This window comes from Strigops habroptila, unplaced genomic scaffold (assembly GCF_004027225.2).
Source record: "Strigops habroptila isolate Jane unplaced genomic scaffold, bStrHab1.2.pri NW_022045602.1_ctg1, whole genome shotgun sequence".
NCBI classification, from domain to species: Eukaryota; Metazoa; Chordata; class Aves; order Psittaciformes; family Psittacidae; genus Strigops; species Strigops habroptila.
This window is the reverse complement of record NW_022651083.1, coordinates 68092-93206: the sequence shown is the minus strand read 5'-3', so window position 1 is coordinate 93206 and position 25115 is coordinate 68092. Positions and strand designations below refer to the sequence as shown.

At 59.2% G+C, this 25115-nt stretch overlaps 1 protein-coding gene across 2 annotated transcripts in view; it reads right to left on the bottom strand.

The window, feature by feature from the left end:
• Window positions 1-24532, bottom strand: part of POLR2A (RNA polymerase II subunit A) — a 39273-nt gene extending 14741 nt beyond the window's left edge. The window contains exons 1-18 of one of the 2 annotated variants that reach the window (XM_030474542.1): window positions 24270-24532; window positions 23339-23471; window positions 22262-22398; window positions 20372-20545; window positions 18346-18627; window positions 17129-17290; window positions 15442-15662; window positions 13272-13404; window positions 11561-11685; window positions 10396-10606; window positions 8842-9051; window positions 7845-8013; window positions 7032-7126; window positions 5397-5600; window positions 4343-4565; window positions 3263-3446; window positions 2156-2327; window positions 897-1002 (exon numbers count right to left, since the gene is read on the bottom strand). In XM_030474542.1, coding sequence (XP_030330402.1) covers window positions 897-1002; window positions 2156-2327; window positions 3263-3446; window positions 4343-4565; window positions 5397-5600; window positions 7032-7126; window positions 7845-8013; window positions 8842-9051; window positions 10396-10606; window positions 11561-11685; window positions 13272-13404; window positions 15442-15662; window positions 17129-17290; window positions 18346-18627; window positions 20372-20545; window positions 22262-22398; window positions 23339-23471; window positions 24270-24359 — 3031 coding nt within the window. In that variant the 5' untranslated portion in view covers window positions 24360-24532. Of the gene's footprint in view, window positions 1-896; window positions 1003-2155; window positions 2328-3262; window positions 3447-4342; window positions 4566-5396; window positions 5601-7031; window positions 7127-7844; window positions 8014-8841; window positions 9052-10395; window positions 10607-11560; window positions 11686-13271; window positions 13405-15272; window positions 15359-15441; window positions 15663-17128; window positions 17291-18345; window positions 18628-20371; window positions 20546-22261; window positions 22399-23338; window positions 23472-24269 lie in introns of those variants that run through there. The other variant, XM_030474543.1, reaches the window with a different exon arrangement.
• Between the last annotated feature and the right edge of the window lie 583 nt (window positions 24533-25115).

Here is a 25115-nt window from a genome sequence, read left to right as displayed (position 1 = left end):
CAGCATCGTGTTGGGCTGCCCCAGCTCGGCTCCCACATGCTTATGGGTTACAACAGAGTTACTATGGGGTTACTATGAGGTTACTATAGGCTTACTATGGGGTTAGAATGGTGCATACTGGAGCAGAGCATCGTGCTGGGCTGCTGGCTCAGCTCCCACATGCTTACGGGTTACAACAGAGTTACTATGGGGTTACTATGAGGTTACTATAGGCTTACTATGGGGTTAGAATGGTGCATACTGGAGCGGAGCATCGTGTTGGGCTGCTGGCTCAGCTCCCACATGCTTACGGGTTACAACAGAGCTACTATGGGGTTACTATGAGGTTACTATAGGCTTAGTATGGGGTTAGAGTAGTGCATACTAGAGAGCAGCATCACGTTGTGCTGCTGGCTCAGCTCCCCCCCCGCTTACACATTACAATAGAGTTACTATGGGGTTACTATGGGCTTACTATGGGGTTACAGTGGTGCATACTGGAGAGCAGCATCACGTTGTGCTGCTGGCTCAGCTCCCCCCCTGCTTACAGGTTACAATAGAGTTACTATGTGGTTACTATGGGGTTATAATGGGGTTACAATAGAGTTACAATGGCGCACATTGAGGAGCAGCGTGGTGCTGTGCTACCAGCTCAGCTCCCGCACACCTACAGGTCACAATAGGGTTACTACAGAGTTACTATAGGGCTACTATGGGGTCACTATGGGGTCACTATAGTCCTCAAGCTCCATTGGAACCTCCTGGAGGTTCCTCAATCCCCCCCAACACCTTCCTGGGGGTCCCCAAGGCCTCTTGGACCTCCCTCGGGGGGTCCCCCCAAGTGCCCCCAGCACCATCCTGGTGAGCACGGGCGCCCCCCAAAGTCCCCCCAGACCTTCCCAAGGCCCCCAACTCACCCTCCACCACCTTGATGGGGTGAAGGTCCGAGGGCAGCCGCGAGTTGATGTGGAAGATCTTCTGCGCGTTCCAGATCATGCGGAGCAGGTTGCAGGGGAGCACCACCTGGGGACAGGAACCCGAAACGGGGGGTCAGGACCTCAAAAACGGGGTGCTGGACCCCCAAAATGGGGAGTAGGACCCAAAAAATGGGGTTTAGAAGGTCAAAAATGGGGTGAGGAACCCAAAAATGGGTGGTGATGCCATTAAAATAGGGTAGAGAAAGTCAAAAACAGGGCGTAGGAGCCAAAAATGGGGTTTAGAAGGTCAAAAATGGGGTTCCGGAGCCAAAAGTGGGAGGTGGGACCCCAAAAAAGGGGGTCAGGAGGTCAAAAATAGGGTGAGAAACCCAAAAACGGGTGGTGAGCACCTCAAAATGAGGTTCAGGACCTAAAAATGGGGTTCTGGAGGTCAAAAAAGGGGGTTAGGAGGTCCAAAATGGGGTGAGGAACCCAAAAAAGGGGGTCAGGCCCCCCAAAATGGGTGGTGAGCCCATAACTATGGGGTTTGGGAGCTCCCAAATGGGGTTTAGGAGCTCCAAAATGGGGGGCAACCCCTCCGAAATGGGGTTTGGGTGCTCTTGGGGTGCTCCTGAACCCCCCAAAAGGAGGTGGTGTCCCCTCCATGGAGCCCCCCACGGGGTTTGGGTGCTCTGAACCCCCAAACAGGAGGTGGTGTCCCCTCCACGGAGCTCCCCACGGGGTTTGGGTGCTCTTGGGGTGCTCCTGAAGCCCTCAAACCAAGGTGATGTCCCCTCCATGGAGCTCCCCATGGGCTTTGGGTGCTCTTGGGGTGCTCCTGAACCCCTCAAACCAAGGTGGTGTCCCCTCCATGGAGCTCCCCATGGGCTTTGGGTGCTCTGAACCCCCAAAAGGAGGTCGTGTCCCCTCCATGGAGCTCCCCACGGGGTTTGGGTGCTCTTGGGGTGCTCCTGAAGCCCTCAAACCAAGGTGATGTTCCCTCCATGGAGCTCCCCATGGGCTTTGGGTGCTCTCGGGGTGCTCCTGAACCCCCAAACAGGAGGTGGTGTCCCCTCCACGGAGCTCCCCATGGGGCTTGGGTGCTCCTGAACCCCCAAAAGGAGGTGGTGCCCCCTCCATGGGGTTTGGGTGCTCTTGGGGTGCTCCTGAACCCCCCATAGGAGGTGGTGTCCCCTCCACGGAGCCCCCCACGGGCTTTGGGTGCTCCGGACCCCGCTCCGTGGGGCGCCGGGGCTGACCTTGCTGTCGCCGGTGGGGAAGATGACCCTGAGGACCTCCCTGTCCTCCCGCATCTTCTCGAACTCCCTCTCGAGCTCGTTCTGGATGTGCGCGTTGGACAGGATCTCCTTGACCAGCTCCTCCTGCAGCGTCCGCCGCAGCGCCCGCTCGTTCGTGTAGTCAAACTTGAACCTGGGGACACGGGGGGGCACCGGTGGGGGGCTGGGGGCATCAATGGGGGGTCTGGGGGCACCGGTGTGGGGCTGGGGGCATCAGTGTGGGGCCGGGGGGCACCAAGATGGGGTCAAAGTTGGGGAGGAGCAGCTTGAGGACACCAAAATGGGCTCCACCATGGGCAGGAGGAGGTTGGGGACATCACTGTGGGTCCCAAGTTGGGCAGGAGGAGGTTGAGGGCACCAAGACGGGGTCCAACATGGACAGGAGCACCTTGGGGACCCCAAGACGGGCTCCAAGGTGGTCAGGAGGAGGTTGGGGGCCCCAAGCTGGTCAGGAGGAGGTCGGGGACCCCAAGATGGGCTCCAAGCCGGTCAGGAGGAGGCTGGGGACCCCAAGCTGGGCAGGAGGAGGTTGGGGACCCCAAGCTGGTCAGGAGGAGGCTGGGGACCCCAAGCTGGGCAGGAGGAGGCTGGGGACCCCAAGCTGGTCAGGAGGAGGTCGGGGACCCCAAGGCGGGCAGGAGGAGGTTGGGGACCCCAAGGCGGGCAGGAGGAGGTCGGGGACCCCAAGGCGGGCAGGAGGAGGTCGGGGACCCCAAGCTGGGCAGGAGGAGGTCGGGGACCCCAAGCTGGGCAGGAGGAGGTCGGGGACCCCAAGGCGGGCAGGAGGAGGTCGGGGACCCCAAGCTGGGCAGGAGGAGGTCGGGGACCCCAAGGCGGGCAGGAGGAGGTCGGGGACCCCAAGGCGGGCAGGAGGAGGTCGGGGACCCCAAGGCGGGCAGGAGGAGGCTGGGGACCCCAAGGCGGGCAGGAGGAGGTCGGGGACCCCAAGCTGGGCAGGAGGAGGTCGGGGACCCCAAGGCGGGCAGGAGGAGGTCGGGGACCCCAAGGCGGGCAGGAGGAGGTCGGGGACCCCAAGGCGGGCAGCAGCACTGGGGGGAGCCCCCTTACTTCTTCTCGAAGGCCTTGTTGGAGGGCTTGAGCGTGGCGAGGTTCTGGAACTCGACGCTCTCCCCGGCCAGCCCGTCCTCGCCGTAGCGCAGCTGCACCACCTGGTTGATGGAGTTGCGCACCGTCGCGTCGTACTTCACCATCACCGACTCCATGGACTTGATGAGCCGGCGCTGGATGTACCCTGCGGGGGGACACGCACCCCATGGGCACCGCTGGGGGGGCCTGAACAGCATCGAGGGGCACCAGGAGGCAGCTGGGGAGGGGTTGGATGGTCCCAAAGCTCAGTGAAGGGCACCAGGAGGCATCTAAGGAGGGTTTGGTTGGTCCCAAAGCCCATTGAAGGGCACCAGGAGGCATCTGGGGAGGGGTTTGGGGGTCTTGGAGGATACCAGGAGGTATCTGGGGCAGGTTTGGTTGGGCCCAAAGCCCATTGAAGGGCACCAGGAGGCATCTAAGGAGGGTTTGAGTGTCCTGGAACCCATTGAAGATAACCAGGAGGCATCTAAAGAGGGTTTGGTTGGTCCCAAAGCCCATTGAAGGGCACCAGGAGGCATCTAAGGAGGGTTTGAGTGTCCTGGAACCCATTGAATGTAACCAGGAGGCATCTAAAGAGGGTTTGGTTGCCCCCAAACCTCATTGCAATCCCCAAGAAGGCATCTGGGGCGGGTTTGGTGGGACATGAAGAGCACTGAAAGGCTCCAGGAGGCATCTGGGCCAGGTTTGGTTGCCCCCAAACCCCATTAAAGGCCCTCAGGAGGCATCTAAGGAGAGTTTGGTTGCCCCCAAACCCCATCACAAGCCCTCAGGAACCATCTGGGGCGGGTTTGGTTGCCCCCAAACCCCATTAAAGGCCCTCAGGAGGCATCTAAGGAGGGTTTGGTTGCCCCCAAACCCCATTGAAGGCCCCCAGGAAGCATCTGGGCCAGGTTTGGTCACCCCCAAACCCCATCGCACGCCCCCAGGAGGCATCTGGGGTGGGTTTGGTGGGACATGAAGAGCATTGCACGCCCCCAGGAGGCATCTGGGGCGGGTTTGGTCGCCCCCCAGGCCCGGTGTCCCCACGGGGCGGGTGCTGACCGGTCTCCGCCGTCTTGACGGCGGTGTCGATGAGGCCCTCGCGCCCGCCCATGGCGTGGAAGAAGAACTCGGTGGGGGTGAGGCCGGCCAGGTAGGAGTTCTCCACGAAGCCGCGGCTCTCGGGCCCGTAGTCGTCCTTGATGAAGTGGGGCAGGGTGCGGTGCTTGAAGCCGAACGGGATCCTCTTGCCCTCCACGTTCTGCTGCCCCACCACGGCGATGACCTGCCGCGACACCGGCATCTCCTCCAGCACCCCGCCATGGGCGCCCCGGCACCCCCATGGGTGTCTCAGCACCCACATGGGCCCCTCAGCACCCCCATGGGCCCCCCTGCGGCGTGGAGCAGGTTTGGTCCTTCCAAGTGCCGAAGTGGCCCTCAAAAGCCCATTGAGATGCGGCTGGTACCCAGCAGGGTGCAGAGGGGCCCCTAAGCACCCCATAGGGCCCTCCAAAATCCCCATAGGGCCCCCCGAAACCACATAGGGCCCCCCAAAACCACATAGAGCTCTCCAAAGACCTCCATGGAGAACCCGAAGACCTCATGGAGACCACAAAGATCTCCATGGAGAACCCAAGGACCCCATGGAGAAGCCAAAGACCCCATGGAGAAGCCAAGGACCCCATGGAGACACCAAAGACGTGGGAGATGTTGACCTTGGAGCTCTTGGCGCCCAAGGAGCTCCACTAAACCCCACTGCGACCTCCTCAAACCCCATTGAGATCCTGCTGGCACCCCCCAAACCCCATAAGAACCCCCCAAACCCCATAAGAACCCCCCAAACCCCATAAGAACCCCATGGAGCCCCCCCAAGCCCCATAAGAACCCTCCAAAGACCCCATAAGAACCCTCCAAAGACCCTCCAAACCCCATAAGAACCCCCCAAAGACCCCACAAGGACCCCCCAAACCCCCTAAGAACCCTCCAAAGCCCCCCCAAACCCCCTAAGAACCCTCCAAAGACCCCACAAGGACCCTCCAAACCCCGTAAGAACCCCCAAAGACCCCATAAAGACCCCCCAAACCCCCCCTAAGCCCCCCATGGAGCGCCCCCAGACCTGGGAGATGTTGATCTTGGAGCCCTTGGCCCCGGACACCACCATGGACTTGAAGTTGTTGTACTCGGAGAGGGACTTCTGCGCCGAGGAGCCCGTCTTGTCGCGCGCGTCGTTCAGGATGCGGTTCACCTGGTTCTCGAAGGTCTGGCGCAGGGTGTTCCCCGGCGTGGGCTCCAGCTCGTTGTTGTGGGCCTTCTCGATCACCTGCACCCCGGGACACCCCCCGGCCGTGAATGGGGCGCCCAGCACCCAATGGGGTGCCCAGAACTCAATAGGGCGCCCCAAACTCAATGGGGTGATCGAAACTCAATGGGGTGCCCAGAACTCAATAGGGCGCCCCAAACTCAATGGGGTGATCGAAACTCAATGGGGCGCCCAGAACTCAATGGGGGTGCCCAGAACTCAATGGGGGTGCCCAGAACTCAATGGGGTGATCGAAACTCAATTGGGGCGCCCAGCACCCAACGGGGTGCCCGAAACTCAATGGGGCACCCAGAACTCAATGGGGTGATCGAAACAAAATGGGGTGCCTGAAACTCAATGGGGTGATCGAAACTCAATGGGGCACCCAGAACTCAATGGGGTGCCCGAAACTCAATGGGGCGCCCAGAACTCAATGGGGTGCCCAGAACTCAATGGGGCGCCCGAAACTCAATGGGGCGCCCGGAACTCAATGGGGTGCCCGAAACTCAATGGGGCGACCGAAACTCAATGGGGTGCCCAAAACTCAATGGGGTGCCCGAAACTCAATGGGGGTGCCCGAAACTCAATGGGGCGCCCAGAACTCAATGGGGTGCCCAGAACTCAAAGGGGTGCCCGAAACTCAATGAGGGCGCCCGAAACTCAATGGGGTGATTGAAACTCAATGGGGTGCCCGAAACTCAATGGGGGCACCCAAAACCCAATGGGGGAGCCCGAAACCCAATGGGGGTGCCCAAAACCCAATGGGGGAGCCCGAAACCCAATGGGGGTGCCCAAAACCCAATGGGTGCACCCATAGGGTGAAGAAAGTGGGGAAAACCACCCATAGAGGGACTCAGGAGCACCCAAAGTGACTCATGGGACACCCCATGGTGGTCAATGGGGTGCCCAAAACCCAATGGGGGCACCCATAGGCTGAAGAAAGGGGGGAAAAGCACCCATAGAGGGGCCCAAAGTGACCCAGGAGCACCCCAAAACCCTCTTGGTATCGCTATGGGTGCCCCAAAGTGACTCAGGAGCACTCAAATGGACCCATGGGGCACCCAATGATGGGAGCAGGGCACCCCAAAACCCAATGGGGGCACCCATAGGGTGAAGAAGGGGGGGAAAAGCACCCATAGAGGGGCCCAAAGTGACCCAGGAGCACCCAAAATGACACCCCAAACCCTTCTTGGTAGCGCTATGGGTGCCCCAAAGGGACCAGGAGCACCCCAAACCCTTCCTGGCAGCGCTATGGGTGCCCCAAAGGGACCAGGAGCACCCCAAACCCTTCCTGGTAGCGCTATGGGTGCCCCAAAGGGACCAGGAGCACCCCAAACCCTTCCTGGTAGCGCTATGGGTGCCCCAAAGGGACCAGGAGCACCCCAAACCCTTCCTGGCAGCGCTATGGGTGCCCCAAAGGGAGCAGGAGCACCCCGGAAGGCCTGGCCCCACCTCGATGACGTCCTGCTTGGCCTTCTTGATGGTGTTCTGGATGTCCTGGTAGGTCTTGGCGTCGGCGATGGAGTCCCCGATGCCGATGGTGTGACCTGGAGAGGGGACGGCAATGGGTGCCAATGGGTGCTCCCCACCTCTGGGGGACCCCGAAACCAACCCCGGTCCTTCTTGTGCTCAAGCCAAGGGAGATATCGGGGCTGTGGAGCGAAAAGTGGGGACCAAGGGGACCCCAAAGACACCCAGGTCCGTGTTGTCCACCTAAAATGGGTCCAAGAACCCTTCTAAAGACCCCCAAGTACATGTTGTCCACCTAAAATGAGGTCCAAGACCCTCAGGTCCAAGTTGTCCACCTAAAGTGGGGTCCAAGAACCCCCCTAAAGCCCTCCAGGTCCATGTTCTCCACCTAAAATGGGTCCAAGAACCTCTCTAAAGACCCCCAAGTCCACATTGTCCACCCAAAATGTGGCCCAAGACCGTCAGGTCCATGTTCTCCACCTAAAATGGGCCCAAGACCCCCTCTAAAGCCCTCCAGGTCCATGCTGTCCACCTAAAATGGGGTCCAAGACCCCCTCTGAAGCCCCCCAGGTCCATGTTCTCCACCTAAAATGGGTCCAAGAACCCCTCTGAAGATCCCAAGTCAATGTTATCCACCTAAAACAAGGTCCAAGACCCTCAGCTCCATGTTCTCCACCTAAAATGGGGTCCAAGACCCTCTCTAAAGCCCTCCAGGTCCATGTTCTCCACCTAAACTGGGTCCAAGCCCCGCTCTGAAGCCCCCCATGCCCCCGCTGTCCCCCCGCGCGCGCTGACCCTCGATGAGCAGCCAGTTGTTGATGACGGTCTGGATGTTGCTGTAGAAGAGGCGCGTGGTGTCGTGGCCCATCTCCAGGTAGGAGATGTGCACCAGGGACCCGGCCGACGTGCCCAGGGACTTCTTGCACAGGATGCCCATGATGAGCTCCCCGTTCTCCACGATCACCTGCAGGGCCAGGAGCACCCAGGGCTGCCACCAGAGCACCCGCGGCCGGCACCAAACCCCCTCCGACCACCCTGAGGTGCCACCAAACACACCCAGAACACCTCAAACCACCCTTAGGTCCTATCGAACCACCCTTAGGTGCCATCAAACACACCCAGAACACCTCAAACCACCCTTAGGTCCCATCAAACCACCTTTAGGTGCTACCAAACACACCCAGAACTCCTCAAACCACCCTGAGGTGCCACCAAACACACCCAGAACGCTTCGAACCACCCTGAGGTGCCATCAAACACACCCAGAACACCTCAAACCACCCTTAGGTCCTATCAAACCACCCTTAGGTGCCATCAAACCACCTTTAGCACCCTGAAATCAGCTTTAGGTCCCATCAAACCACCTTTAGGTGCCACCAAACCACCTTTAGGTCCCATCATACCACCTTTAGGTCCTACCAAAGCCCCTCGGACACCCCAAAGCACTTTAGGTCCTATCAAACCCCCTTTAAGTGCCACCAAACCCTCTTGAGCACCCTCAAACCCCCTTTAGGTGGCATCAAACCCCCTTTAGGTCCCATTAAACCACTTTCAGGTGCCATCAAACCCCCTTTAGGTGCCATCAAGTCACCCTTAAGTGCCATCAAACCCCCTTGACCACTCTCAAACCCCCTTTAGGTGCCACCAAACCCCCTTTAGGTGCCATCAAACCCCCTTTAGGTGCCATCAAACCACCTTTAAGTCCCATCAAGTCACCCTTAGGTGCCATCAAACCCCCTTTAGGTGCCCCCAAGCCCCCTGTAGGTGCCCCCAAACCCCCTGTAGGTGCCACCTTGGTGTCCCCGGGCGAGATGTGCTTGTAGGGCCCGCTGTCCTCGTCGTCGGGGTGGGTGCTGTGGGTGCGGATGCAGTTGATGTGGCCGGGGATGATGAGGGAGAAGATCTGCTTCCCGGTCCAGAGCGGCCGCGGCTTCAGGATGGCGGGTTGAGGGACCTTCCCGTCCCACGTGGACAGGAACATGAGCAGGTTCATCACCTCGCCCTGCGCGGCCACAGCAGCGCCTCAGCACCCAGCGCCACCCAGCGGGCACCCCGAAACCTCCCACCCGTGTCCCGAGCTGCCCCCCGAGACACCAGACCCCTGCGGAGACCCGAAAGCCCCTCCTGAAGCCCTCAAAGCCCCACCTGATGCCCTCAAAGCACCTGAAACCTCCATCTGATGCCTTCAAAGCACCTGAAACCCCCATCTGATGCCTTCAACCCCTCTGAAACCCCCATCTGATGCCTTCAACCCCTCTGAAACCCCCATCTGATGCCTTCAACCCCTCTGAAACCCCCATCTGATGCCTTCAACCCCTCTGAAACCCCCATCTGATGCCTTCAAACCCCCTGAAACTCCCATCTGATGCCTTCAAACCCCCCGAAACCCCCATCTGATGCCTTCAAACCCCCCGAAACCCCCATCTGATGCCTTCAAACCCCCCGAAACCCCCATCTGATGCCTTCAAACTCCATCTGATGCCCCCAAAACGCCTCTTGAAGCCTCCAACCCCCCTTTTGAAGTTCTCAAACCCCATCTGAAGCCTCCAAACTCCCTTTTGAAGCCCCCAAACCCCCCCAAACCCCCATTTAAAGCCTCCAAACCCCCCAAATCCCCATTTAAAGCCCCCAAATCCTATTTAAAGCCCCCAAGCCCCCATTTAAAGCCCCAAACCCCCATTTGAAGTCCCCAAAGCTCCCCCAAAGCCCCCCAAACCCCATTTGAATCCCCCAAACCCCCATCTGAAGCCCCCAAACCCCAATTTGAAGCCCCCAAACCCCCATTTAAACCCCCCAAACCCCCATTTAAAGCCCCCAAACCCCATTTAAACCCCCCCAACCCCATTTAAACCCCCCCAACCCCATTTAAACCCCCCCAAGCCCCCATTTAAAGCCCCCAAACCCCATTTAAAGCCCCCAAGCCCCCATTTAAACTCCCCTAAACCCCATTTAAACTCCTCCAGACCCCATTAAACCCCCCCAGATGCCATTTAAACCCCCCTTTGAAGCCCCCAAGCCCCATTTAAACCCCCCAAAGCCCCATTTAAAGCCCCCAAACCTCCCCCAGCCCCCATTCGAACCCCCCCAAGCCCCATTTAAAGCCCCCCAAGCCCCATTTTAACCCCCCCAAACCCCATTTACACCCCCCCAAACCCCATTTAAACCCCCCCAAGCCCCATTTTAACCCCCCCAAACCCCATTTAAACCCCCCAAACCCCATTTAAACCCCCCCAAGCCCCATTTTAACCCCCCCAAACCCCATTTACACCCCCCCAAACCCCATTCAAACCCCCCAAGCCCCATTTAAACCCCCTTTGCCCCCCCCCGTGGCGGCGGCGGCACTGACGCGCTGCAGGAAGACGTCCCTCTTGGTGAACTTGCGCACGGCGGTGAGCGTGTCCTGCACGATGCCCATGACGGGCCGGTTGGCCTGGGGGGTGACGATCATGCGCGGCACCATGGCCAGCTCCTGGATCTCCGCGCGCGTCTCCAGCGACTGCGGCAGGTGCAGGTTCATCTCGTCCCCGTCAAAGTCCGCGTTGTACGGCGTGGTCACGCTGGGGGGCGTTGGGGGCACGTTAGCTATGGGGTGTTGTATGGGGTGCTCACACTATGGGGCACGTTAGGTATGGGGTGTTGTATGGGGTGCTCACACTATGGGGCACGTTAGGTATGGGGTGTTGTATGGGGTGGTCACGCTGGGGGGCGTTGGGGGCACGTTAGCTACGGGGCGGTCACGCTATGGGGCGGATTAGGTATGGGGTGTTGTATGGGGTGGTCACGCTATGGGGCGGGTCGGGGGCAGGTTAGCTATGGGGTGGTCATGCTATGGGGCGGGTTAGGTATGGGGTGTTGTACGGCGTGGTCACGCTGGGGGGCGTTGGGGGCACGTTAGCTATGGGGCGGTCACGCTATGGGGCGGGTTAGGTATGGGGTGTTGTATGGGGTGGTCACACTGGGGGGCGGGTTGGGGGCAGGTTACGTATGGGGTGTTGTATGGGGTGGTCACGCTATGGGGCGCATTGGGGGCACGTTAGGGGGCAGGGTATGTATGGGGTGGTCACGCTATGGGGCGCGTTGGGGGCACGTTAGGGGGCAGGGTATGTATGGGGTGGTCACGCTATGGGGCGGGTTGGGGGCAGGTTAGGGGGTGCTGTATGGGGTGGTCACGCTGTGGGGCGGGTTGGGGGACAGGTTACGTATGGCGTGGTCATGCTATGGGGCAGGTTGGGGAGCAGGTTAGGGGATGCTGTATGGGCTGGTCACGCTATAGGGCAGGTTATGGGGTGCAAGATGCAGGGCTCAGTTTGGGGGTGCAGGATGTGGGTCGCAGCTATGGGGCGCAGCTCTGGGGTAGCTGAGGTTGAGGCGGAAGGTGGACCAGGGTAGGATGCGGGGCTCAGTTTGAGGGCTCAGTTTGGGGGTGCAGGCTGTGGGGCTCAGTTTGGGGGTGCAGGATGTGGGTCGCAGCTATGGGGCACAGCTATGGGGCGCAGCTATGGGGCGGGTACCTGAGGTTGAGGCGGAAGGTGGACCAGGGCAGGATGCGCACGCGGTGGCCCATCATGGACATCTTGTGCAGCGTGGGCTGCCGGTTGAAGATCACGATGTCCCCGTCGCACATGTGACGCTCCACCTGCAAACGGGGGGGTCAGCGCCCCAAAACCGGGGGGGGACCCCCCAAAAATGGGGGGGGGGAAACCCCCAAAGTGGGGGTCACCCCAAAAAACAGCATCTTCCGGGACCCAAAACCCCGGGAATTGAGCCCAAAAAGGTCCCAGGTCAGGGAGTGAACCCCAAAACCTGAAGCTCTTTGGGGATCCAAGGGGTGAACCCCCAAATCTCAGGGGGCTGAAGGGAGGCCAAAGTGGGGGTTCACATCCCAAACCCCCAAGCTGCGGGCCCATGGGTGCTGGAGGAGGTTTTGGGGTGCAGCCCCCCCCCGGTTTTGGGGTACCCCCTGTATTGGGGTACCCCAGTTCTGGGGTGCAGGTACCTTGTGCCCCATCTGCAGGTGCAGATCGCTGGGCTCTGGTTTTGGGGTATCCCCTGGTTTTGGGTGCCCCTATTTTGGGATGCCCTGGTTTAGGGGTGCCCCCAGTTTCGGGGTGCAGGTCACTGGGCTTGGGGCAGCACTGGGGTACCCCCCGTTTTGGGACATCCCTTGTCTTTGGGTACCCCATTTCGAGGTGCCCTAGTTTGGGGGTACCCCAGTTTCGGGGTACCCCCAGTTTTGGGGTGCAGGTACCTTGCACCCCATCTGCAGGTAAAAGTTGATAGGCTTGGGGCAGCACCGGGGTGCCCTGTTTTGGGGTATCGCTTATTTTTGGGTACCCCCTGTTTTGAGGTGCCCTGGTTTGGGGGTACCCGGGTTTCAGGGTGCCCTGGTTTTGAGGTGTCCTGGTTTGGGAGTGCCCCATTTTTGGGGTGCCCTGGTTTTGGGGTGCAGCACCTTGTATCCCGCCTGCAGGTGCAGGTCGCTGGGCTTGGGTGCCACTGAGGTACCCCTGTTTCAAAGTGGCCTGTTTTCGGGGTACCCTGTTTTTGGGGGTGCCCCGTTTTTGGGGGTGCCCCGTTTTTGGGGTGCCCCGTTTTTGGGGTGCAGCACCTTGTATCCGGTCTGCAGGTGCAGATCGCTGGGCTTGGGTGGCACTGGGGTACCCCTGTTTCAAGGTGCCCTGTTTTCAGGGTGCCCTGTTTCTGGGGGTGCCCTGTTTTTGGGGTGCCCGGTTTCGGGGCGCAGCACCTTGTATCCGGTCTGCAGGTGCAGGTCGCTGGGCTTGGGGTGGCACTGGGGTACCCCCTGTTTCGAGGTGCCCTGTTTCTGGGGTACCCCCTGTTTTTGGGATGCCCCGGTTTCGGGGTGCAGCACCTTGTATCCCGTCCGCAGGTGCAGGTCGCTGGGCTTGGGGTGGCACTGGGGTACCCCTTGTTTTGGGACATCCCCTGTCTTTGGGTACCCCCTGTTTCAAGGTGCCCTGTTTTTGGGGGTACCCCTGTTTCGAGGTGCCCTGTTTTTGGGGGTACCCCAGTTTTGGGGTGCCCTGTTTCGGGGTGCGGCACCTTGTATCCCGTCTGCAGGTGCAGGTCGCTGGGCTTGGGGTGGCACTGGGGTACCCCCTGTTTTGACGTGCCCTGTTTTCAGGGTATCCCCTGTTTTTGGGGTGCCCTGTTTCTGGGGGTGCCCCGGTTTTGGGGTGCCCCGTTTTTGGGGCGCAGCACCTTGTATCCGGTCTGCAGGTGCAGGTCGCTGGGCTTGGGGTGGAAGCGCAGGTCGATGCGGTCGCCGTTGTCGCGGATGATGTACTTGGCCCCCGGGTACTGGCTGTTCCCGCGGCGCACCAGCTCCTGCAGCCTGCGGGGGGCGCCCGAGGTCACGCACCCCGAAACCTCGGCCCCGGCGCCCCCCGAAACCGACCCAGCCTCAGCCCCGGCGCCCCCCAAACCCTTCCGAGACCCCCCAACCCCCCGGCGGCTCCCCCAAATTCCCCTCCAAACCGCGCAAAGCATCCCCCAAACCCCCTCTAGTCCCCACAAACAGCCCAAAACAGACCCCAAAGCACCCCAAATCACCCCAAACAGCCCCCAAAGCACCCCAAAACCCCTCAAGTCACCTCAAATGACCCCAAACCACCCCGAAACCTCTCAAATCACCCCCAAAATACTCCCAAAACCCTCAAATCACCTGAAAAATACCCTGAAACACCCCAAACCAGACCCCCAACCACACCAAATCACTCCAAATCACTCCAAAACACCCCAAAACCCCCAAAACAGCCTAAAACAGCCCCAAAACTCTTCAAATCACCCACAAACACCCTAAAATACCCCCAAAACCCTCAAATCACCCAAAAAACACCCTAAACCACCCCAAACCAGACCCCAAACCACACCAAAACCCCTCAAATCACCCCCAAAACAGCCTAAATCACCCCTAAAACTCCCCAAACCTCTCAAATCACCCCCAAATCACCCCCAAAACTCCTCAAAATAACCCCCAAAACACCCTAAAACACCCCAAGACAGACCCCAAACCACCCCAAATCCCCTCAAATCACCCCCAAAACACCCTAAGAGACCCCAAAACACCCCAAAACTACCTAAAATCACCCTAAAACAGCCACCAGAGCCCAACCCATCAATGTTGAAGGGGGTGACGAGCTTGGCAAAGCTCATGTTGGCAGCGACGAAGTGGGTCCACCTCTTCCATAACCCCCCAAAACCCCCCAAATCACCCCAAAACCATCTAAAATCACCCCAAACCCCCCTCAAATCACCCCAAACCCCCTCAAATCACCCCAAAACAGCCACCAGAGCCCAACCCATGAATGTTGAAGAGGGTGACGAGCTTGGCAAAGGTCATGTTGGCAGCGACGGAATGGGGCCACCTCCTCCATAACCCCCCAAAACCACACAAATCACCCCAAAACCCCCCAAATCACCCCAAAACCACCTAAAATCACCCCCAAACAGCCACCAGAGCCCAACCCATCAATGTTGAAGGGTGTGACAAGCCTGGCAAAGGCGATGGAACAGGGCCACCTCCTCCATAACCCCCCAAAACCCCCCAAAAACACCCCAAAAACACCCAAATCACCCCCAAACCCCCTCAAATCACCCCAAAACCACCTAAAATCACCCCAAAACAGCCGCCAGAGCCCAACCCATCAATGTTGAAGGGGGTGATGAGCTTGGCAAAGCTCATGTTGGCAGCGACGAAGTGAGTCCACCTCCTCCATAACCCCCCAAAACCTCCCAAATCAGCCCAAAACCATCTAAAATCACCCCAAACCCCCCTCAAATCACCCCAAACGCCCTCAAATCACCCCAAAACCACCTAAAATCAACCCAAAACCCCCTAAAATCACCCCCAAACAGCCGCCAGAGCCCAACCCATCAATGTTGAAGGGCGTGACAAGCCCGGCAAAGGCGATGGAACGGGGCCACCTCCTCCACAACCCCCCAAAACCCCCCAAAAACACCCCAAAAACACCCCAAAAACACCCACATCACCCCAAACCCCCTCAAATCACCCCAAAACCACCTAAAATCATCCCAAAACAGCCACCAAAGCCCAACCCATCAATGTTGAAGGGCGTGACGAGCTTGCCAAAGGTGATGGAATGGGGCCACCTCCTCCATAACCCCCCAAAACCCCCCAAATCACCCCCAAATCACCCCAAAACCACCCCAAACCACCCCCAAGCCCCCCCCAGACGGGACCTGTCGATGTTGAAGGGGGTGGTGATCTCGGCGAAGGTCATGTTGGCGGCGATGGAGCGGGGCCACCTCCTCCATAACCCCCCAAATCACCCCCAAATCACCCCCAAATCACCCCCAAATCACCCCGAAACCACCCCGAAACCGCCCCCAAGCCCCCCCCAGACGGGACCTGTCGATGTTGAAGGGGGTGACGATCTCGGCGAAGGTCATGTTGGCGGCGATGGAGCGGGGCACCCCCACTTGGTCGATGGCCAGGTTGGGGTCGGGGGTGATGACCGTGCGGGCGCTGAAGTCCACGCGCTTGCCCATGAGGTTGCCCCGCACGCGGCCCTCCTTCCCCTTCAGCCGCTGCTTCAGGGACTTCAGGGGGCGCCCCGACTTCTGCATGGCCTGGGGGGGGCACCAAATGGGGGGTCAGAACAGGTTTGACCCCCCCCCCAAAAAGCACCCCGGGAGCGGGGGGTGGGTGAGGGATGTGATGGAGCATCAATGGGATCCAAGCCCGGGATCAATCGCTGGCTCCTGGGCAGGGATTTGGGGGCAATGAGACAGGTTTGGGGGGGCCACAAGACATTTGGGGACACCCTGACTCCTGTACGGTTTATGGGGGGGGAGAAATAGGGGGTTGGGGGGGGTTGACACCCCAAAACCAGCCTGAGATCAGGTATTGGGTGAGGGATGTGATGGAGCCTCGATGAGACCCATCCCCACCCCATCTCCATCCCCACCCCATTCCCATCTCCTTCCCACTTCCATCCCCATGCCCATCCCCATCTCCATCCCACCTCCATCCCAGCACCCATACCCATCCTATCCCCATCTCATCCCCATCTCTATCCCATCACCCATACCCATCTCCATCCCCATCCCATCTCCATCCCCATCCCATCTCCACCTCCATCCCCATCTCTCTGTCCATCTCCATCCCATCCCCATCTCCACCTCCATCCCCACCTCCACCTCCATCCCATTCCCATCTCCATCTCCATCCCCATGTCCATCCCATCTCCATCTCCATCCCATTCCCATCTCCACCTCCACCCCATTCCCATCTCCACCTCCATCCCCATGTCCATCCCACCCCCATCTCATCCCCATCTCCATCCCATCCCATCCTAATCTCCACCCCCATCCCATCTCCATCCCATCTCCATCTCCATCCCATCACCCATCTCCATCCCATCTCCATCCCATCACCCATCTCCATCCCATCTCCATCTCCATCCCATCTCCATCTCCATCCCATCACCCATCTCCATCCCATCTCCATCTCCATCCCATCTCCATCTCCATCCCATCATCTTCTCCATCCCATCTCCATCTCCATCCCATCTCCATCTCCATCCCATCACCCATCTCCATCCCATCTCCATCTCCATCCCATCACCCATCTCCATCCCATCTCCATCCCATCACCCATCTCCATCCCATCTCCATCCCATCTCCATCTCCATCCCATCACCCATCTCCATCCCATCTCCATCTCCATCCCATCACCCATCTCCATCCCATCTCCATCCCATCACCCATCTCCATCCCATCTCCATCCCATCTCCATCTCCATCCCATCACCCATCTCCATCCCATCTCCATCCCATCTCCATCTCCATCCCATCACCCACCTCCATCCCGTCACCCATCTCCATCCCATCACCCATCATCCTCCCATCACCCATCTCCATCTCATCACCCAACTCTATCTCATCCCCATCCCCACCCCCCCCACAGCACCCACGGGTGGTGGCGCACCCGGGGCAGCTCATCCCCCCCCCCCACAGCACCCACGGGTGGTGGCGCACCCGGGGCAGCTCATCCCCCCCCCCTTCCCCCCGCAGCACCCATGGGTGGGGGCGCACCCGGGGCAGGCCGGGCAGCTCGTTGTCCACCATGGTGGCCACGTGGAACTGGAGCAGTTTGACGTCCTCGGCGATGACGTGCGCGGCCGCCCCGTTCTGCTCGTTGCGCCGCAGCTGGTTGTTGATCTTCACGATGTCGGCCAACTTGTGGGTCAGGTCATCCTGGGGGGGGGGGGACACACAATGGGGGGCACCCCGATGTCAATGGGGACACCCCAGTGTCAATGGGGGGACCCCAGTGTCAATGGGGGGACCCCAAAAATTGAGGTGGAAAAGACAGAGAGCAACGAGGGGAACACAAAGTCAATGGTGGGAGCTCAAAGTCAACATGGAGGAGGTTGAGGTCAACATGGGGAGATCAATGGGGGGACCCCAATGTCAACGGGGGGACCCCAACGTCAATGGGTGCCTATAACCCCCCAAAAGGCACCTATAACCCCCCAAAAGGCACCTATAGCCCCCCAAAAGGCACCTATCGCCCCCCAAAAGGCACCTATCGCCCCCCCAAGTCACCTATAGCCCCCCTAAAGTCACCTATAACCTCCCAATACACGTCTATAGCCCCCCTAAAGTCACCTATAGCCCCCCAAAGGCACCTATCACCCCCAAAAGGCACCTATAGCCCCCCAAAAGTCACCTATAGCCCCCCTAAAGTCGCCTGTAGCCCCCCTGAAGTCACCTCTAGCCCCCCAAAAGGCACCTCTAGCCCACCAAAAGGCACCTCTAGCCCCCCAAAAGGCACCTATAACTCCCCAAAAGGCACCTATAGCCCCCCAAAAGGCACCTCTAGCCCCCCAAAAGGCACCTATAACTCCCCAAAAGGCATCTATAGCCCCCCAAAAGGTACCTCCAGCCCCCCTAAAGTCACCTATAGCCCCCCCAAGTCACCTATAGCCTCCCTAAACACGTCTATAGCCCCCCTAAAGGCGCCTGTAGCCCCCCTAAAGTCACCTCTAGCCCCCCAAAGTCACCTATAGCCCCCCAAAAGGCATCTAACACCCCCAAAAGTCACCTATAATCCCCCAAAACACGTCTATAGCCCCCCTAAAGTCACCTGTAGCCCCCCTAAAGGCACCTCTAGCCCCCCAAAAGGCACCTATAACTCCCCAAAAGGCATCTATAGCCCCCCAAAAGGCACCTATAGCCCCCCAAAAGGCGCCTCTGGCCCCCCAAAGTCACCTCTGGCCCCCCAGAGGCGCCCACGGCCCCCAGCTGACCTGGTTGCGCGCGGAGCCCTGCATGACGACGGCGGGGCGCACGGCCAGGGGGGGCACGGGCAGCACGGTGCACACCATCCACTCGGGGCGGGCGAACTTGGGGTCCATGCCCAGCACGAAGCACTCCTCGTCCGAGATGCGCTTGAAGATCTCGTGCACGCGCTCGGGGCTCAGCAGGATCTTCTTCTCCTGCGAGTCCTCGTTCACGTGCTTCCACTCGGCGTAAAGCTCCAGCCCCGAGCGCCGGATGCGCGGCTGGTACCGCCCGCACCCCCCGTGGCCCTGCGGGGCAACAGCGGGGTCAGGGGGGCAACAGCGGGGGCAAGAGGGGGGTCAGTGGGGGCAAGAGAGGGGTTAGTAGGGGCAAGAATGGGGTGAATGGGGGCAAGAGGGGGGTCAGTGGGGCAACAGTGGGGCAACAGTGGGGTCAGTGGGGCAATAATGGGGTCAGGGGGGCAACAGTGGGGTGAATGGGGGCAAGAGGAGGGTCAGTGGGGCAACAGTGGGGGCAAGAAGAGGGTGAATAGGGGCAAGAAGGGGGTGAATGGGGGCAAGAAGGGGGTGAATGGGGGCAAGAAGGGGGTCAGTGGGGGCAACAATGGGGGCAAGAGGGGGGTCAATGGGGGAAAGAATGGGGTCAGTGGGGCAACAATGGGGTCAGTAGGGCAACAATGGGGGCAAGAGGGGGGTCAATGGGGGAAAGAATGGGGTCAGTGGGGCAACAATGGGGTCAGTGGGGCAACAATGGGGGCAAGAAGGGGGTGAATGGGGCAAGAATGAGGTGAATGGGGGTAATAATGGGGTCAATGGGGCAAGAATGGGATTAGTAGGGGTAATAATGGGGTTAATAGGGGCAAGAATGAGGACAATGGGGGCAAGAATGGGGTGAATGAGGACACGAATAGGGTTAGTAGGGGTAATAATGGGGTCAATGGGGGCAAGAAGGGGGTCAATGGGGCAAGAATGGGGTTACCAGGCGTAATAATGGGGTCAATGGGGGCAAGAAGGGGGTCAATGGGGCAAGAATGGGGTTAATAGCAGCAAAAATGGGGTTTGTGGGGGCAAGAATGGGGTGAATGAGGGTAATGACGGGGCTAATAGGGGCATGAACGGGGTCAATGGGGGCAAGAACGGGGTTAGCAGGGGCAAGAATGGGGACAATGGGGGCAAGAATGGGGTTAAAGGGGGGGGGAATGGGGTCCGGGGGCAGACACAGGGTCCTGGGGGCATGAAAGGGGTGCACAGAGGCACAAATGGGGTGCTGGGGGCATTAAGGGGGGTGTTAATGGGGTGACGGGTTCAATAATGAGGTGTTGATGGGGTGACCTGAGCACGAACGGGGTATTAATGGGGGGACAAAGGCATGAATGGGGTGTTGATCGGGTGACAGATTCATTAATGGGGTATTAATGGGGTGACACATTCATTAATGGGCTGCTAATCTGGTGATAAGAGCATTAATGGGGTATTAATGGGGTGTTAATGGCGCGAAAGGGACATCAATGGGGTATTAATGGGGTGACATGTGCATTAATGGGGTGTTAATGGGGGGCACAGGACTATCAATGGGTATTAATGGGGTGATGAGACATTAATGGGGCGTTAACGGGGTGATGGGGGCATCAAGGGGGGTCTTAACGTGCAGATGGGGCAATAACAGGCTCATGGGGGCATTAACAGCACCATTAATGGGGTATTAATGGAAATGGGACACAAACATCATCACAGCCGCATTAATGAAACCATTAATTACTCATTAACGGAGCCACGGGGGCATCAATGGGGGTATTAACAAGCAGATACCTCATTACCAGCCCCATGGCGCCACCCATAGCTTATTAATACACTAATTACCCTCATTAATGAGCTATTAACGTTGGGGGGGGGGCACTCCTCATGCTCCCAAGCCCATTCCCAAAGGCCCTGGAGATGCCCCAAGCCCCACAGCTACGGCTTTAGGAGACAAGTTGGGGGTCTGGGCACAACTTGGGGGTCCGGGGGGTAACTTGGGGGTGGGGGGTGCCACCTTCTCCCTGGCGAGGTCCTCGTCGCCGTCGGGCTGCTCGACGCCGAACTTGTGGTCCATCTCCTCGCCGCCCTCGCAGATGTTCTTGCCCTTGCACAGGTCGTAGACGTGCGTGAGCCGCTTCTTGGGCTGCCCCTTGGACTTGCCCAGGATGTCCTTGATCTTGGGGTTGTTCTGCTCCGGGGGGGGCACAAAGTGGTATTTGGAGCTCAGAAAAGGGCATTGGGGGGGCGGAAAACATCATTTGGGGGGCATAAAATGGCATTTTAGGGGCACAAAGATCATTTGGGGGTCATAAAACTGCTTTTGGGGGTCATAAAATGGTATTTTAGGGGCACGAAGATCATTTTGGGGTCACAAAACACCATTTTGGGGTTATAACGTCATTTTGGGGGGACAAACATCATTTTGGGGTGACTAACATCATTTTGGGGTCATAAAAGTGCTTTTTAGGGTCATGAACTGTCGTTTTAGGGGCACAAAACACCATTTTGGGGTCACAAGATGTCATTTCGGGGTGACAAACATCATTTTGGGGTCATAACCTGTCATTTTAGGGGCACAAAAACCATTTTGGGGTCACAAAACACCGTTTTGGGGTGACAAAGATCATTTTGGGGTTATAAAACCACTTTTGGGGGTCATAAAATGGCATTTTAGGGGCACAAAGATCATTTTGGCGTCACAAAACACCGTTTTGGGGTGACAAAGATCATTTGGGGTCTTAAAACCACCTTTGGGGATCATAAACTGTGATTTTAGGGGCACAAAGATCATTTTGGGGTCATGAAATGTCATTTTGGGGTCACCAGAGCTCCTTCAGGGTCATAAAACATCATTTCGGAGTCAGCAAATATCATTTTTGAGTCATAAAATGGCATTTGGGGGGCACAAAACATCATTTTGGGGTCCCCAGAGCTCATTTGGGGTCACAGGAGCTCGTACGGGTTCATAAGAGCTCATTTGGGGTCACAAAACATCATTTTGGGGTCACAAAGATCACTTTGGAGTCATAAGATGCCATTTTGGGGTCATAAAACCTCATTTTGGGGTCACCAGAGCTCATCTTGGGGTCACAACACATCATTTTGGGGTCAGAAAAGGTCATTTTTGAGTTATAAAACATCATTTTGGGGTCATAAAATGTTATTTTGGGGTCACCAGAACTCAATTGAGCTCATAAAATGTCATTTTGGGGTCACACGACCTAATATGGGTTCATAAAAGCACATTTTGGGGTCACCAGAGCTCATTGGGGGTCACAAAACATCATTTGGGGGTCCCAGGAGCTCATTTAGGGTCACAAAACCTCATTTTGGGGTCACAAAGATCACTTTGGGGTCACAAGATGTCATTTTGAGACCATAAAATGCCATTTTGGGGCCATAAAACCTCATTTTGGGGTCCCCAGAGCTCATGTGGGCTCACAAAACCCCATTTTGGGGTCACAAAACATCATTTCGGGGTCACAAGATGTCATTTTGAGACCATAAAATGCCATTTTGGGGTCATAAAACCTCATTTTGGGGTCCCCAGAGCTCATTGGGAGTCATAAAACATCACCTTGGGGGCTTTAGAGCCCATTTTGGGGTCACCAGAGCCCATTTTGAGGCCATAACAGACTATTTTGGGGTCAGAAAACATCATTTTTAACTCATAAAATACCATTTTGGGGTGTTTGTCACCTCCTCTTGGTGTCCCCCCCCTTTGTCACCTCCTCTTTGTGTGTGTCCCCCCCTCCCTAGACCCCAAAGTGGCCGCAGTTCCCCCTGGGAAGCCCAGCCTGGCCCCACAGCCAGCCCCAGCAGCAGGGCGCCAGCGCAGGGGCTGGGTTTTGGGGTTCCCTCCGTGCCCCCCCAGGGCCGGGGGGGGCCGGGGGGGTCTCCTCACCGAGTCCACCAGCAGCTTGGAGCAGAAGAAGCAGACGCAGCGCAGGATCTTCATGGTCTTGGCCAGGAAGCCCACGTGGAACACGGGTTTGGCCAGCTCGATGTGCCCAAAGTGCCCCGGGCACTCCGTCATGTTCCCTGCGGGGGGGGGCACGTGGCCGGGGGGGCACCGGGGGGGCTGCACCCCCCCGCCCCCCAACATGGGCTGGCGGGGCCCGAAACGGGGGGATTCCAGCGAAAAAGGGGGCTTGGTGTTGGGCCCCCCCCCCCACCAAAGGGATGGTTTGACTCAAAAAGGGGGGGTCTGGCCCTAAAAGGGGGTGTCCCCCCCCCCAAAAGGGATGGTTTGATCAAAAAGGGGGGTCTGGCCCTAAAAGGGGGTGTCCCCCCCCCAAAAGGGATGGTTTGACTCAAAAAGGGGGTCTGGCCCTAAAAGGGGGTGTCCCCCCCCCAAAAGGGATGGTTTGATCAAAAAGGGGGAGGTCTGGCCCTAAAAGGGGGTGTCTCCCCACCAAAAGGGATGGTTTGACCCCCAAAAAGGGGGAGGTCTGGCCCTAAAAGGGGGTGTCCCCCCCCAAAAGGGATGGTTTGACCCCCAAAAAGGGGGGGTCTGGCCCTACAAGGGGGTGTCTCCCCCACCAAAGGGGATGGTTTGATCCAAAAGGGTGGGGGTGTTGCCCTAAAAGGGGGTTGGTGTCCCCCCCAAAAGGAGGATGGTTTGGCCTCTCAAAAGGGGGTTTCCCCTTTCCAAAAGGGGTTGGTTCAACCCAAAAAGGGGGTGGTTCCACCCCAAAACTGCCCCCAAAAAGGGGGTGCCCCCCCAAATAAAGGAGGGTTCATTCCCCCCCAAAAAGCAGATGGTTCCACCTAAAAAAGAGGGTGGTCACCCCCAAAAACGGGTTGTCCCCCCCCCAAAAGTGGATTCCCCCAAACACAAGGGGCTCCCCCAAAAGTAAAGAGCCCAGGAACACCCCAAACCCCCCCAGACACCCCAGTTTTGGGGTGCTCCCCATGTCCCTCTATGCAGGAGCACCCTAAACCCCCCCATGCACCCCAGTTTTGGGGTGCCCCCACTCACCGGCACAGGTCTGGCAGCGCCCCGTCCTCTCAATGACACCCTGTCGGGGGTCCATAAGCCCCCCAAGTTTGGGGCGTCCCCCCTCTGTGGTCTCGGGGTACTTGATGCCCCCCTCAGTCACCGACATCCGTTTCTAGAGGGGACAAAGGGGAAACTGAGGCACATGGGGAGCCCCCAGACCCCCTAATTCATGTCCTAAGCACCCCCAGCACCCCAAATAGATGGGGGACACCAACAGCCCCCCCTCAGGTGGCTACAACCCACCCTCAAGCACCCCAATACTCACCCAGAGGCCTCCTGGAAACCTCTTGGGCACCCCAAGGACCCTCCAGGGCACCCCAAGGACCCTCCTGGACCGCCAAAGGTGCCTCCTCGGACCCCAATACCCCCCCTCAGACACATCCAAGGTACCCCCAAGGACCCCAATAGCGCTTTAGGGGCCACTGGCTCCTCCTGGAGGCTCAATGGGCACCCCCAGGTACCCCAAAACCCCTCCAGGGCACCCTGAGACGCTCAATACTCTTCCTGGAACACTCCAGGGCACCCCAAAGCCTCATCAGGGCACCCCAAGGACCCTCCAGCACCCCCAAAGGTCCCTCCAGGAACCCCAAGAGTGCTCCAGAGGCCACTGGGTCTTCCGGGAGGCTCAGGGGGCACCCTCAGGTACCTCAAAACCCCTCCAGAGCACCCCAAGGACCCTCCTGAGCACCCTAAAGCCTCATCAGGGCACCCAAGGACCCCTCCAAGGCCCTTTCAGGGTCTCCTCTTCCCTCTCCCCGCCCCCAGCGCCTCCCCCACCCTGTGGGGGGCGCTATACCCCCCATGGGGCCTCTCTGTCCCCCCCCTCTCGTTGCCTCGCCGCCATTTCCCGCCTCTCCCGTCCCCCTCGGCCGCTCTCGGTCCGCTCCCCCCCCGTTCTCCCTTCCGGTACCATCTCATCGGGGCTGAGGATCCCGAACTGCACCCGCTTGATGGTGCGCAGCGGGCAGGCGCTGTCTCCGGAGGGCGGCCCGCCGTGCATGGCGGCGGGCGGAACGCGGCCCCTCGCAGCCGCTTCAGCTACAAAACACGCCTCAAAGGCTGCCCCTTCACGGGCACGGAGCGAGCCCCGGAGCTCCCCGTGGCGCCTCCGGGTAGAGCCGGACCCGGCCGGAACTTCCTCCGTTTGCGTCCGGCCGCTCCGCGCTCCCCGCTCCCACTGAGGTACCAACCGCCTGCGCCCCCCCTATATAGCCTCGGGGGGGAGGGGGCGTGGCCAGAGCGTACCAAAGGGGCTCTCCTCAGCGGGGGTGGGAGGAACGGAGTAAAAGCGGTGGGAAAGGGAGGGGAAAGCGGGTCCCGTTATCGCCGTCGAGGCAACAGGGAAGCGGGAGGAAGCGGAGGGAAGCGGTTACGCCGTGCGGCCCCGGCGGGATGCGGCGCTCCCGGTCCCAGCCCCCCCCGCGGGGCGATGGAACCGCTCATGAATAATTAATAAGACATCCCCATGGCAAGCCACGCCCACAACTGCCGTCCGCCGCGCGGCCCGCCTCCCGCCGCCGCGCCCTGCCGGAAGCGGCCGGAGGTTGCCGAAGGGGCCGGCGGAAGCGGCCGGAAGTTGCCGAAGAGTCCGGCGGAAGCGGCCGGAGGTTGCCGAAGCGCCGCTCCGCGCCGCGGCCTGCGCCGCCTCGGCCTGTCGTGCCCGCCCCGGCCGGGGCGCCCCCCCCGCGGCCCGGCTGCCGGCGCTGGGCGAGGCCGCGGCTTGGGCCTGGTCGCGAGGAGGGCGATGGAGGGTGAG